The sequence below is a fragment of the Tenrec ecaudatus genome, chromosome 6 (genome assembly GCF_050624435.1).
Source record: "Tenrec ecaudatus isolate mTenEca1 chromosome 6, mTenEca1.hap1, whole genome shotgun sequence".
Classification (NCBI taxonomy): Eukaryota; Metazoa; Chordata; class Mammalia; order Afrosoricida; family Tenrecidae; genus Tenrec; species Tenrec ecaudatus.
The window spans coordinates 43710501-43726917 of NC_134535.1; the positions used below are offsets into that span (position 1 = coordinate 43710501).

General features: G+C 38.8%; 1 protein-coding gene across 1 annotated transcript in view; it reads right to left on the bottom strand.

Moving 5' to 3' along the window:
• Positions 1-11208: 11208 nt before the first annotated feature.
• Positions 11209-16417, bottom strand: part of LRRIQ1 (leucine rich repeats and IQ motif containing 1) — a 229613-nt gene continuing 224404 nt past the window's right edge. The window contains 1 exon segment of the mRNA XM_075553220.1: positions 11209-11379. Within this exon segment, the coding sequence (XP_075409335.1) occupies positions 11209-11379 (171 nt within the window).

Consider the following 16417-nt stretch of genomic DNA (forward strand, 5'->3'; position numbering starts at 1 on the left):
AAGAAAATAAAGTGAAAGGTAAACAACACAGTGGGTCAGGATTCATGCTCAGAGTGGGTCAGGAGTACTGTGTGTATGTGCGTGCCTTTTGGGGAAGGTGCACCATGTTGGTAGGGAGAAACCAAAGCACAAAGTAGGAGAAAGGGGAAAAAATGGCAAAATGTGCAGAGCTTGGGTCCTGAGAATACCTGTGACAAGCTGCCTTTCCTGTGATCCACTCTCCACAGGCCCCAGAGGGCAGGGCGGTAAGTGGCTTGGCTGGCTGGGCTGCCTCGTGGTCCAGGAAAAATGGCTGTATGGGGAGGGGTGTGCTCACAGGAGCGGCGCTTGCCAGGGGGAGTCTGTCAGCAGGCATTGCTGCATCCCCACTGTAAGAATCTTTGCTCTACGTAACTTTTACGTTGATCTAATCACTGCCAGGAAGAGCAGGCTATCCCTCCCATGGAACCTCTTTAGTCGTTGCTGAGAAGATCCTGCCATGCATCTTACGTGGTGGTGATAGCTCAGCTCAGGTGACCTATTTGAGAATAGTCTTAGAGATAGAAGTTAATCGGAAATACGCTCAAGAAGATGGTGTGATAGAAGGGCTGCAACAATGGGCCCAAATGCAGCAATGATTTTGAAGACGGTTCAGAAGCAGGTCAGTATGTAGTTCTGTTGTGCACCCAATAACATCAACCATCACAACGACACAAAGAAAGCTATGCTTCCAAGGAATGTGGCCCAGCGGGCACTCAGAGCTTCGTTTAGTGTACCAGCTTTTTTGTTGGTATAAATTTCCTTACTGTAGGAGAGAGAGGGCGCGTGCACAGGTGAACACAGGTATAGGTCTTCCAAGCTTAACATTTAACACTTCAATTCATTAACTACTTTTGACTTCGACTGAGTGCATTATTAACAGGAGGAAAAAATACTAAATGTGTTTCACTTAAGCAATATTGCTTGTGATTTGAATTACCAAAATGATACATACATACGTATGTACTTATATATATTTTCAAGATGGACTGACGCAGTGGCTGCAACAGTGAGCTTAAACATAACAACAATTATGAGGCTGGTATAGGACCTTGCTGTTCTGTTTTACATAAGGGCATACGGTTACCATGGATTAGAATTGACCGTGCAAATATTTAATATACATATTAAATAAATATATGTTATACATATCTAATTTTTGAAACGCATGTAAGCTCTGATTTGAGACACACAAGATTAACAACATTAAGTGTATCTCTGAAGTATGGAGGTTGAATCATATTTATAACATTTAGAATTTCTATCACTGAATTTGAAATGTGAAATTATGTCCACGACATTGGTGCTGTGGGGTCTGTTTGAATTGACAGCGAGCCTATCTGTGTCGGTCAGCGTGACATGGTCCTGCGTCATCCTCACGACGGTGCTGTTGGCTTGAGCTCACTGTTGAGCCGCGGCGTCCATCCAGCCTGATGCGGGCATCCCCCTTTCTCCGTCCTTCTGTTTTACTGGGCATTGCTCTTTTCTGGAGACTCGTGTCTCCTGATTACGTGTCCAACGTATGCGAGATGAAGTTTCGCTACCTTCACTCCTAAAATATTGCCTAATATATGCTTACTGCTTCAGACATGTTTGAACAACATCACTACAGAAAACTATCATCCTTATCATCAAAAAGAGGACCTTATATCCCCTTCTAGCATTGGACTACCAATATAGCAGAGTCCTCTTCATAACATATACTGCTTTCTTCATGGGAGACAGAGACATGAAATTTCTAAGGCCGAAGAACTAGGCCTAAATGAAAATTTATCCGATTTAAAACCAATACTACTTTTCCCATGGTACCACACAACTATAATTTCTTCTAAAGAGGACATATATTTTATATCTTCCTCCTTTATTTTCTCTGTAATATTATACATTTATAGAAAACTTCATAGATATTAGTGATTAATTTAAAGATAAGTTAATTGTTAAATTACCTAAAATCTTCAGGTTTATATCTCATTTCCTCTTCAAAATACTTAATTTGTATTTTATAAACAGTTTCTTTCTTAAAGGTAAAGTCCAGTTGAAAATTAGGCTAAACGTAATTTCTAAAAGCCATCAAATGAAATGTTGACTGCCTTCTCAGTAAAAATTTTTTCTCCTTTCTTTTAAAATGTATTGAGACAATAAGATATCATATCAGGATATTCTTAAGCCAGATTATCCCCTTAGACATGTTGCGTTTCAGGATTACTCTGCAAGTGCAACTTGATATTATAAAATAGCGGTCAGGTCTCGTGGATGATTACATTTTTGGTCATTCCTTGGATACTTTTAAAGAAAATATTTATTTTTTTCCTTCTTCTTGATCATGCTTAGTTAAAACAATTTGAGACCATTTAAACAGTGCTTGAAATCTGGGTCATTTTGAAATATTCTGGCATGGAGAAAATTTTCAGTAACAAGTATGACTTTCATATGGTGAAACATCAGAAATAAAAACTTTCCATTGCCTTTTTAATTGGGAAATTGTCATATACAAAGGTTACTGTGCTAGCTGCAGAATTAGGAAGTTTTAAAACTCTGAAGGGATTTTAGTTTTTGCCTTTCATCTCATACGAGTCCTAATTGTATGTTTATATGTTCATCTGAAATATAATCAGGAGATTGTCTAGACAGAAAGAAAAATCAAACTACAAGTACCTCATCTAACTACACAAAGATCACAAGCATGAGAAATAGGATTTGCATTCAAGTCTTGTATAAGGAGTCAGTGACTGAAGCACTCACAGCTAGTGGACAAGTGGGTGACTCAAATCCATCCAGATCTGTCTCTAAAGACGGCCAATATTCCGCTTCCACAAAGCCTATGAATACCACGTTACTCTGCACATATGGGGTTGCCATATGAGTCGGAATCGATTCTGGCCAGCTAACAGCAATACCAGGTTGCCTCTTGTTTGCTAAATTTACAAAGTAGTTGCAAAAAACATAACCAAGGTCATAACCAGGATGGGAAGTCGGCTTGCATGACTTCTATTGACTTCCTCTTGCCAATCCTCTCACTCTGTTTAAAACTACACAACCACACATCATCGCTGTAACCAAGGTTGTCAGTGGCACTTGACGCAGTCTTGTTGGGTGCAGTGGGCTGGGCGTTGGGCTGCTAATCACTGGTAGCAAGTCAAACCCATGAGCTACTCTGTGGGAGAAAGAGGAAGTGTTGGCTCCTGGAAAGATTTAGTGTCTCTGAAGCCCTGTAGAGTGTTGGTTGCTGTGTGTTAGACTCTCCTTGATGGAAGCGGGGTTTCTATTGTACGTTAAGGAGCCCTGGGGCTCAGGGATGAAATACGCGGCTGCTAAATGAAAGACCAACTGTGTGGACCCACCAGATGTTCCACAGGAAGTAAAATGCAGCAGACTGCTTTGGTAAAGATTGCAGGCTTGGGACCCTGTGGAGCAATTCTGCTTTATCTTATAGGATCTCGGAGTCAGCATCGACTCCAGCCACACGAAATCATGAACGTGCCAATAGACCTTGATCAACACACAGAACTTCTTCATGGTAAAACAGAAATCTGAAAATAATCCATGTTTTCAAGGAGGTTTAAAGGAGCCCAGGTTATGCACTAATTCAGCACTTGGCTGCTCTCTGAACAGTTTACAGTTGGAACCTGATCAGCGTCTCCTTGGGAGAAAGAAGAGGAGAGCTTGTTCCGTAAAGACGGTACTCAAGAAAACCCTCTGGCGCCATTCTCTGTTTTGGGAGGTGCCATAAAGCTGACTTGGGACTTAAAGCAAGTCAGCTTTATGGCACCTCCCAAAACAACATATTATACTATATTTCCCTAGGTAGTGCTACTGGTTCCACTATTAACCTAAAGGTTGGTGTTTCAAACTCACCCACGGCATCCCAGCCAAAGGCCTGGCCATGTGTTTCTGTAAAGAATACAGGCAAGCAAACCCCGTGGCGCAGCTCTCTCGGCAACACATGGGGTCGGGATGAGGTGGAAACCAACTTCAGGACAACAGCGAGGCTACTCTTGATTCCTCATTCAGCATTGCTTCCCCTAGGTAACAGCATGGTTTATAGACTGAATTAGCACGTTTAAATTTAGAAGGAAGAGACAAAGAACTATGGGACGACACTTGATAATTTCAAGGCTTTTAATGCATTTCCTCAATTTGGTTAAAACATTTCCTAGGTTAAACTGCTGTGAGTAAAATAATATTAGAAGTTAATTTGGTCCAAGCTATAAATTTCTTCTAAAGATAAGGAGATTGAGTCCAATTTACTTTTATATAGATGTTCTGCATATGTTCTGCATATGTCAATGATCAATTTACTATCCCTTAGCAATAGACGAACTCCTCAATTTATGATGTGTGATAAACAAAGCCATTCCTATAAGCATTTCTCCTTTAAAGGGATCACAACGTTAAGTTTTCTCAAAGGGGGCAGTCGGGGGATATTGCAGGAGGAAGAGCTTTGACCGTTGCTGGGCACAGACAGGGCACTACTGCCTGTGTGGCAGGATGGCATCTCGCCCAGCCTGCTCTCACTGCAAGGCAAAAACAAGATCCCTTTGTAGGTCTGTCTCTCCAGGTTAGGGATAATCGGTTACGCCCTTTAAGAAGAAAACCAAAGAGTGAGGCATGTCACAGACTTCGTTGTAACTCATCACAATGCTATCTGTGCAGAAACAAAGTTCTCCACAGGCATTGCAGAGCTGCGGCACTTCAGAAGCAGTGCATTCAGACTGTCTTCGGAGGCAGTTTTTGGCCAACCTTCCAGCTCATAGTTGAGGACTTAATGTCTCCTAAGAACTAAGCTGCTCCATGTTTGCCCCTGAGCCCACCTTCAGAAGCGGGGCCCTGCACAAAGTTCTGCGCAGAGATAAAGAATGTGCCTTTGCCTGAAACCACTGAAGCCAGGCCAGCGAGGACCACAAAGGAATCAGCGACTCATGAATGATGACGACCGACAATGTCTCTCGGGGCTCTCATGAGGTCCTCCGATGGATCAGGAGGACCTCAGCGTGTATTTTCCACCCCAGAGGGGCCAAGCCCATCTTCTTTGTGCACAGTGTCTGAGGGCACTTGTCTCTGATCCTCAGGGCTGATGCATGGGATAGCGTCAGCCCAGGCTGATGCGCTCTTCTGCCTCAGCCCTTCCGCACCCAGGCGAAAAATAAGCTTACCAGCGTGCAACCCACCTGGCCTTGTGACTGCACCGACTCTCTTTTCTGGACCTTACACTTAACTGTTTGTACGGTCCAGGGACTCCTGACATCTATCTAATGATTGGACCCAGGTACCATAGCTTATATTTATGTAGATCATAATAGAACTCCATAAAAGAATCATGTGGGTCTTAGTCAGTATTGCCTATCCTGTGTAATGCATATGGCTGTCAAGCTACAAGCAATCAATACATCTGGATGAATAAAGGTCAGGGTTGTCTTTACATAGAGTGGATCCATTTTCCCATTGATTAAAATTTGCATTGCGTGATTTGAGTTCTTTGGAAAATTTAGCTGGAATGAAACTGTGACCATTTGGATAGCATGTCCTCTTTCATACTGTAGCATCAGTGTTCCCGATCAGTCCTGTACTCTTAGCGGTTGTGGCAGAGGTTGAATAGCTCCCAAACAATAAGTCTTCTACCCTTCTTTGTCAGCACAATGCCAGAAACTCTCTTTCCTGGCCTTTTTGCAACTAAACTATAGCCATAATCCATTTGTTCATTCATACAACTATTTATTCATTAGATATATATTAAAGGGACTATCATGTGCCAGGAATTTCTTCTAGGTACCTAAAATGTTTCATTCAACAAAACAAAGATGCCTGTGCTTTTGGAATATAAAATCTAGATAGGGAGATGGACAATAACTATAACAAATTAATATGATGCTGCTATAGCTAATGGAATCTAAGAAGAAATATTTTAGGGGTTCTGAGAAAGATTATCCTTTCTGATTCAGCCCAAGTCCTTTGAAATTTCATAACAGACTATTATTTTATTACATATGATAAACTTATTTTAATATCTGACATTATTTCCTAGTCTAAATCCTAAATATGGTATGGAGAAGTTTAATAGAATGCTATTAATAGAAAAGCATTTCCTTGTTTTTGAGAATCCATTATCCATTTAATAATGTAATATAAATAAAGGATATCTGAGGACAGCAATAAAAATTCATTTACTCATTTATTTTCTTAGTGAATACTAGGACACATGCCATTTATTTTGGTTATTTATTCAGGCCTGTAGCAATGCTGTGCATGTGTTAGGCTTATGAGTGCCTGCTATCATGATGTGTGGATTCTATATAACCCATATGCTCGTTGCCATAGGGCTGATGCTGACTCAGAGCAACTGCGTAAGACAGGGTGACGCCGTCCCTCTGAGTTTCCGAGACTGTAACTCTTTACAGGAGGGGACTGCCCCTCTCTCTACCTTGGATGGGCTGGTGGTTTTGAATGTGAAATTTGAAGATCACAGCAAAACATGTAACCACTAAAACACCAGGATTCCTTATACTTTTTATGTAGGTATACGAAATAATAATATGAAATAATATTATTTTCTAAATTTACTCAATGTGAAATTATAAATCTATATTGTATATGCTGAAACTATGTACTACTTAAATATTCATATATAGGTGCACATGCAAGAGACATATGCATATATAACCTATTAAAATTCTTGATTTTTATATTTTAAATTATATTATTGGGTTGTGTTATCCCATGTGGGGTAAATCTCAATGGTTATCTTTGGAACCTAGACTTCCATTAGCTACCACCTACAGTCCACAGATATATTATTGGATACCTAGTCAACTATTTCACTTGGTACTTTGATGGACAAAAATACATGTCTGGGCATTCTGTAATGGGAATATATCTATATCTATGCACACACACATGCACACATACATATATTCTATAATAGGGTGTTTCTTAGAGGCAAGGGTGGCAGTAAGACTTGGGCATGTTATCGGGAGATACCAGACACTGGAGGAGGATCTAATGCTCGGTAAAGTAGAGAGGCAGAGAGAATAAAGCCCTCGACAAGGTGGATGGACACAGCGGCTGCACCAATGGGCTCAAACATTAGAACAGCGATGGGAACGGTGCAGGACCGGGCAGTGTTTGGCTCCTGTGTACACAGGCTCACGATGACTCACACTCAACTTGAAGACACCTGAACAGCAACAACAGGCACTATCAGACAAGACAGTGCATACTGTTAGGCCAGACTTAGAAGACCTTCCTTAACTGTGCTTAAGCTTTATAAAACAGTGATTATCTTCAGATGTTTCCGTTAGTTTTTAAAATTAAGTATTCCAATTTACTTTCACACTTATCTAAAATTAACTTTTAATTTCCAGTCAACCATATTTTATGTTATTTTAGTATGCAGATGCTCTGACCCAGATTTACTGGTATTCTCAACACTCGACATTCATATTTTACACTTTGATTTTGTGTAGATGACTTTCTTCCATGTTTTGTCCTATCTAAATAGCAATTGTTACTCTATACACAAATTAAGTACCTCTTTCACAGCAACCACATCAATTCATTGATTTCTGAATAACATCCTTCCTAACTCAGAGAATTCAGCACCATAGTGAATGGAATTGCATTTCCCAAGAATTTTCTAATCCATCAGAAGAACTTGACCATGGGATTGCTTATGCCCTACAATAAAGGCACTGTAAATTCTCAGTCCTTCCGAAGTTTGTGGGTGGAATATTGTCCTGAACAGATCAGAAGGAAGCTATAAGAAACATTGCAAGAATTCAGTTATCATTCAAATGTGGGTCTTGAATGAATGAAAAAATAAAAGCCCAATGTTTTAGTCCATGGAAGATTGAAAGGCAGTATCATACTGAATTTGGGATAAACAATCTGACTTCAGGTTTTTTCGGGTGGGTGGGGGGTTTGTGCGTGTGTGCCAATGACAGATTACTAAAGCTTCCTGACTCTGATTTATATTAACAATAAAAGAAAAAGATCATTATCAATGAGAAACTATAATTGAAAAATTATAAATGTTCAGCAACAAATATATTACCACTGTATGCATTATTGATTGATTTTAGTATTTAATGGGGAAAAGACATGAGAAAACCATAGCCATGAATGACATCAGATATTTTCCCCAAATTTGTGAGGAATCTCTTGGTACATTCATTCCATAAACAGCAGTGTTTGAATGAGAAGGCGGCTCTTTCCTTCTCTCTTGGACTCATCAGATGAATGAGAGGGTCAGAAGCAGTGACTATCTTGTCCTCAAGTAAAGGCAGAGTAAGTCCAAAAAGGTTAGGTCCACAGGAGGAGGGGGAGGCGGGGGTGGGAGGGAACCTTGGAAATGATTGGCATGCTCAAAGTACCCTGATCTTTTCTAATCCTTTGTATCACGGAGAAAGGTGTGACAATTATACTTTGGAGGTAATGGCAACTTAAAACGTACAACAGCAGCAAACAAGGAAATCCAAGGTACTATTGTTTAAGCCTTTTCTATGAGTAGATGCTAGGCAATACACTACATGTGTTACATGCATTTATTCATGTGGTCCTTGGTGATATCCTATGAGGTAAGCGTTCTTCGCCTCACTTTACAGAAAAGTAAAGCCATTCATGGAAGTTAAGTAATTTACCCAAGGTCACAACAACTTATAGATGATGTGGAAATAGGATTGTAAACCTGAGTTAATTTCATTCCAAGGAACACATATTCCAAGATTTTAGCATTGAAAGAAAAAATTGTAAACAAGTTCAAAGCCTCCAAGAGTGCTCTATAGCTGCAGCCAGCCAGTAAACTACTCTCTATATTTGGCTGGCCAAGCTAAAAGAAATATCTTAACTTTAATAAAGTGATAAGCTTTGAAAGAAAAACGGAGTTGGTGGGGCAGAGGGGATGGGAGGAAAAACAGCTTTCAAAATGCCAACGTGGTAAGTGTTTGGCCCAGGGCCACGGAGGCTAGCACCCAATAATTTGAAGTGAAGGATTTCTATAGAATAATAGCCTATGCCAGGTTTTCAGTCAGGCACTTATGAGAAGTAGGTTTCTTAAGGACTGAACTAATTATCTATGTGCCTAGATATGTAAACACCAAAAAACAAAACTCCCAGTCATCGAGTGGATTCCAAGCCATACCAAGCCTCTAGGGAGAAGCGGAACTGCTCCTTGGAGGTTTCGAGGCAGAATCCTCTCTCCTCCAGCCCAGGTACTGCGGCCTTAGTAAAAGTGATTCTTCATGCCCAGCTACGCATAGGGCTTGATGACAAAGAACTTTACTAAGCACTTATTGGGTACCAGTTGCTCTAGATGTTCCGTACTTGATCCTCACAACTACGCAAAGTAGGCATTTTTATGATTGTCGTTCTGACTTTAAAGGTGAAGTCCCTGCCTCCTGCTCTGAATGCAGACTCACCACTTTCAGTGTCTACACTTGCTGCCACCATGTTAGGCTATATTATACTAAATCAGTAATGACTGTCATTATGCAAGGGCTGTTGTATTCGTCACTCCCCTACACGGTAATTATTTTTCCAAAATGGTTTATCTTGTGCTGCCACCAAAGGCGTTTAGGGATCAGTCCTGTCTGCATCAGTGTCACTCATTAGGAGCGCATTGGGAGTCCAGTGAGATTAGCCTTATTTCAGTTTCACAGACTGAATACAACATAACCCTGCATATTTTCTGTGATTCAGCTTCATTTGAGTAAAAGAAGTTGGTGCATTTCCGGGTAGTTGCTGTTCTATTGATGTGTTTATGTCGGAAAGGGCTTCACAAAGATCATGAAAAAATCCCATTGTATTCCAATTCCATTTTATCTGTGAACTTTTTGAATCCCCTAATATTAAGAATGGGACTTTAATGTTCTGTACAGTCAGAGAATGATTTTGTACTATTTTGTTTACTTTTACCGGCATTACTCCAAAGTTTAAAATGAATTTTTAATAAATAATACATAAAATTAATAGCATTATTTGTCATTATCTGTGAAAGGCAAGTTTCTTCTGAATATTGATTTAATTAAAACATCATGCTAATGACATAAAATTTACATTAGTTGAATAGTTTTACTTAGGTAAATAAATCTATTATTTTTATAACTATATGGATCTTTCCTTGACTAGATTATTGTACTATTAACTAAGGACATTCAAGCACTCAGACCTTTTAAGTTCAGGAAATACCTTTAAGTGAGCCATACTTAACATTTAATTTCAAAAATTAAATTCAATTTTATCAAAATTAACTTAAATACATTAATAGATTTAAATGGATTTAAATCTAGGAATGCCAGATAACTGTGTAAAAAGTGCACATTAGAGAAATACTTTGAAGTTTATCTGGTGAACCATCTGAAAATGTAAATTAATGAATTCTTCACATTCAGTCAAATGTTGACTTTATATGTATATAACTACTATTATTGAATAATATGGCCTTTACTTTAAAAAATCCTAGATATTGTAAAATAGCTTTTAATCGATATTAAGCTATATTAAGGTTCAATATGCTTTGGGGAAATTAATAAAATAAGGTATCAGAAAAACTATATCTTACATTAATATAATGTTTATAAAGAAACTTCAAAATCTCTAGGGCACAAATTAAATGAACACTGCAAAGTGAGTTTCCAATATAATTCTTGTTGAAACCATGATAGAGTTATATATTTGGACAAAAGTGTTTTCTTCTAAAATTAATAGTTGTGTGTATGAAGACTTACACTTAAAAGTCAATATTAGTAAGCATAATCAAACAGTTAACAATTTCATGAAAAGAGTTTTGAAGAGTGTGGGGTTTTGACAGTGTAAGATTATTCTTCAGCATTCTGCCTTTTTGTGAAGTTTTCCTTAAAAATTAAATTTACCTATAACATCTATTAAATCAATAACAAAAAGCCCAAACACAATACTATGATATATAAATCCAAATTATTATAATTAGCTTAAAACTTCTTTTAGTAATAAATGATCAAAGAATTCAATATGATCCACAAGGGGAAAGAGGATTTGAAGTCACAGAATACAATTAAAAGAAAAACTGATGCTGTTAATTTTAGAAATAATTTAATTTTGTTTGTATCAAAATGAGGCATTTAAAGAGAGAGAAAAAATTCAAATACACGTTTTGGGCAGCTCTGGTTGTGAGCACCCTACCCCCATCTGTAAAAGCATGCATGTTGGCATTAGGTTGAATCAATTCATTTGTGATTTCTAAATTAATTCTGAAGGAAACCACAACTTACTTGAAGATCCCGCTGAGTGTCTGTGTGCTTGATTTTTTTTCCCTCTGTTCACAGACAAAGCACTTCCACTGGTCATGGAAAAAAGGTCTAAATCCGTGTCTTCTCTGCTTACAAGTCTTGCCTGGGAGCAAGGGAAGAGAATGTATACAATCATGAAACAAAATATGGCATTTTCTGGATGCAGGCTCACTTTACCCCAAATAAACAAACAGGCTCTGTCAAACAGCCGTCTTCAGAATGATACCACAATCCTTTATTGCTGCCCAGGCAGAACAAATGCACTATGTCAAAGCATTTTTTGCAAATAAGAGCCGATTTTAAAATTGAGGTTTGCTATTTGAGTCTGTACAACAAAAGAAAACATTTTAGTACAGTAATTTCGATGAAAATCAATCTCAAAGATGGCTGATGAAACTTTAAAAAGCTTAGCATCATCTATTTAGTGGTATATAATTTTATTTTTGATTGACTAGTAGAAAATCTTATCAGGTTATTTTCTCAACTATTTATAATAGATTGCTTATCATTACTATTTGGAAATGCTTTTCATTTTACATTTGTATACCACAAAGTCAGAGAACAACTCCAACTTCTCATCATACCTATTAACAGTATAAAAATCCACTAAGTCAAATTTGAGGAAAATAGTAAATATATAGAAATGTCAAGATATATTATTTTAAAGACATAGGATTGATCATATATTTTAACTAAAATTACCTTCAAACATTTATCACCCTCCAGGACTCAACATAAATTGGAGGAATCTCTTCCTTTTTATAAAATATCACTGTGCCTGTGTGATATCTTTAAGAAAGAATCTATTAGGATTCAACTTGGAAGTAGGAGGAAAATGTAATAGAAAGCGAAGTAGCCTTAAAAAGCTGGGATTTACCCCAAACCACAGTATGCTTCAATTCCTGTGAGAAAGCATAATCCTTAATGTTCAATGTGATAAAAATTTAAATAAGGCAAAATAAAGCTGTAAACCAACCACTGTGGTTAAAAGCCTTTCCCCATACGATGTGATACAAATCCTCACAGAAATGGGACCTAGAAGTTACCTTTTGAAATTTCAGATTGTTTACCCTTTTCCTTCATATCACCCCTTCCTACATTTTCTCAACCTCACACACATGAACTTCTCATTATTAAATATGCAGTTGTTGGAGTTGCTGAACTTAAAATATACCTGGCTAAATGATAGAATTGCTTTGGCAGAAACCTTAGTTGAAAACTATTTAAAATAAGCTAAACACAAATTGATTAGCAACTTAACACTTGTCATCACGATGAAAACTGCCGTGTTCATTCTGCTTGTTTCTATTAGTACATCAATACAAAGGCCTTGCAGTAATGATTAGGACTAATCGGAAAACAGCAAAGCAATAACACCATTTTGTGGGAACCATATAGGAGACCCTTTTGTAGCCAGCCACACATTTAATATGTTCCTCAAGTTAAAAATTTTAATTTGTTTCAGTTTGATTATATACTTCGCTATGCATATTGAGAAAGTAGAAATCTCCCCATTCACAAATAAAATGTCTACATATCAAGAATATTTGTGAACATGTGTCGTCTCCAAATCTCATTATCAACTAAGTCATTAACAACCCCCAAATCCATCTTACCCACAATGTCTACTGATATTGAGTCAATATTGACTCATAGTGACCCCTTAGGATAAAGTAAATATGCTTAATAGGGGTTTCAAGCCTAAAAATCTTTATATACTAGACCTAGAATTAGAAAAAACCAAAGAGAAGAACACACTCAGCATATTTTAAACAATTCAACAACAACAAAAAATGCAAGCCTCAAGTGGCAGTATTGAAAGTATCTAATAACAAAATATTGAATTATGCAGGAAGCATGCAAAGGAGATGGAAAGAAGACAATCATTGTACCTAAAAGAACTGGTAGATAGTCCACCACTTCAGGAGGTAGCATATGAGTAAGAACCAATGATGCTGAAGGAAGAATTTCAAATTGCGCTGAAAGCATTAGCCAAAAACAAGACTCCAGGAATTGATGAAATGTCAATGGAAATGTTTTAGTCAGCTGATGGCGCACTGGAAATACTTGTCTGTGATAGGAAATTTGGAAGGCAGTTACTTGGGCAAACCGATGGGGAGAGATCCATACCTGTACCTATTCCAAAGAAAGATGACCAGCAGAATGCTCAAATTATAGAGCACTATCATTGAGAGCACACACAAGTAAAATTTTCTGAAGGTCACCCAACAAGGATCTCAGCAATGCTTTGACTGGGAAGTTCCAGATGCTCAGGCTAGATTCAGAAGATGTGGTACAAGCGATATCACTGCTGCTGTCAGATGGCAGAACATATTTAGACTGATATAAGAAACATCAAAAGATGATGGAGCAGCCAACTAACGGAGAGGACGACAGGGCCAGACCCAGGCCCAAGCCCAGCTATGTTCACCCCCTCTCCAGAAGAATGTAGTACAGAGGACAGCCCTAAAGATAAAGCCCAGGAAGAGTGGCAGGTCTGTCCAGACCACACGGGCGCGAACTAAGAGGGGAAAGAGAGCAGAGTGGAACTTATCATGGTCCTTCAAGCCCCGGTGATGACATCAATGCTCAGAGTAGCCAGAGTACAAAAAGGATGGTAGGGCTGGCCCCACCATGTGACACGATGTTCCCTCACTTACTCATAACACTATGCGGGGTAGCACTGGAGACACTGTCCAGAACATGTGCCTGATCTGCCCTATGCACAGCAGAGTGCAACACAAAGGGAGTGTAATGGGGCAGCAAGGGGTACAAAGTAACCAAGTCTCCAAGGAATCCTGAAAATAGACTTTTGACTTGGGGGGGGGGGGAGGGCTTGGCACCCCATCAGACCTGACTACACTCATCAGGGTCAGCAGACAGACCTAGAACAATCTGTAGGTTTTGTTCTCCCCCCCCCATCTCTATTTACATAAGATAGGCAGAACAAACAATCCCAAGGAGAAAACAATGGGACTGGTGGTCCTGGGGGAATATGGGAGAGGATGGGACAGGGAGGGTGAGCAGGGCACCAACAAACTGAGGGATGAAGGAACAACAAGAGATATAAAAATGATGGTAAGGAGGTTAGTTGGGCTTTGATCAAGTGCAATGGATCCAAGAGAAATTAGAGAGTCAAGTTGAGGGTGAGCAGGATTGTGAGAAAGGTGAAGGGAAATAGAGGAAAGAAGTAGGAAGAAAATGTATATATGTAAATATATTTACTTTATAATGAAAGGGATAGAAGCCAACATACATATATTTATATGTTAAATATTAAGATAGCAGGTGGGCTTTGGGCCTCTACTCAAGGCCTCCTTAAACACAAGATTACTTTGTTCTCATTACTTAGCACTCTTTGGTTATCATCTTCCTGACAGGATCACCGAAGACAAAATGGGTGCATAAGCAAATGTGGTGAAGAAAGTGGATGGTGTCTGGCTATCAAAAGATATAGCATCTGGGGTCTTAAAGACTTGAAGAGAAATAGGCAGCCATCTAGCAGGGAAGCAAATAAGCCCACATGGAATAAGCACACTAGCCTGTGTGATCATGAGATGTTGATGGGATCAGGTATTAGGTATCAAAAGATCCAAGACAAACAAGTATATTGATGTGAATGAGGGGGTTTGGAGTGGAAACCTCAAACTCATCTGTAGACAGTTGGACGTCCCCCCTCAGAAGGGTAAAAAGGAAGGGACAACTCATCCAGGGTGCAGTATTGCACTGAAAAAACACACATCATTCTTTTAATTCCTGAATGCTTCCTCCCCCCACTACTCTGACTCAGTTCTACCTTAATAATCCGACTAGACCTGAGTACACACAAATTTAGTACAAAGAAAATCCTCAGGAACAAAAGTGGGAGTAGCAATATAATGAGGGTAAGGGGTGGTTGTGGGAGGATAAAGAGGAGACCCATCACAAGGTTGAATATATAGCACCTTCCCAGGGGAACAAATAACAGAAATGTGGGTAAAGGGAGACAAAAGACAGTGTAAGACCTGAAATAACAATAACATATAATTTGTCAAGGGTTCATGAGGGCGGGAGGACGTGGAGGGAGAGATAAAAAGAGGAGCTGATGCCAAGAGCTCAATTAGAAAGAAAGTGTTTTGGAAATGTTGATGGCAACATATGTACAAGTGTGTTTATTACAATTGAAAGATGGATTGTCATAAGATTTGTAAGCATACCTCCAATAAAATGATTACTTATAATAAAAATGATGCACATAGACAACTCATTTCTGACGAAGCATCAAATGGAAAGGCGATGCCCTCTTCAATAAACGATGCGGGGGTGCTTGCTCTGGCAGCACATATACCACAAATAAGCGATGCCGGGAAACTGGGTGTCCATCTGCAGAAGAAGAACACTAGACCCACAGCTCACCTGAGGCACAAAAACAAATCAAGATGGACTAAAATGTGAAATCCAAAGCTATCAGGATCATCGATGAGAAAACTGGGACAAATCTGAGTTCCTACTGCAGGGAATTCATGGGCTATCAGGTATAACACAGGAAGTACACTAGATGGAAGACAAAAATAGAAGAGTGTGACCTATTAAAAATAAAGCGCACGTGTACACTCAGACTTCATTAAAAGAGTAAAATGGAAAAGAGTAAAAAGAGAGCCCACAGACTGGGTAAAATACTTAGCAAAGGCATAACAAATGACTAATTACTAAAATCTGCAGTGTATTACAAGTGTACAAGTAAAAAAACAATAACCCTCTGAGACGGAGGCAAAGGACCTGAACAGTTGATTCGCAAAGCATGACACTCAAATGGCTAATAAACACATGAGGAAATACTCTTATTCATTGTCCATCCAGGAAATGCTAGTCACACAAAACTGAGATACCATTTAACACCAATAACTATAGCCCAGTTAAAAAAAACAAACAAACTAATAGCAACAAATGTTGGTGTCTGAGGAAGCAGAAGTCAGCTGTACCAAGATTGTTGAACTGCTTGCTGATAGGTGGACAAATGTGGTCTTGACACATCAATGCTCTCTATGCTGTACAAAGATATTTATTATTTTAGCAAGCCTGTCACTGACATTTTCAGTGAATATTATTGCAAAATTTCCCTGATAATCAACTCCCTCTGTTTGTGTAAGTAGTGTCCAACC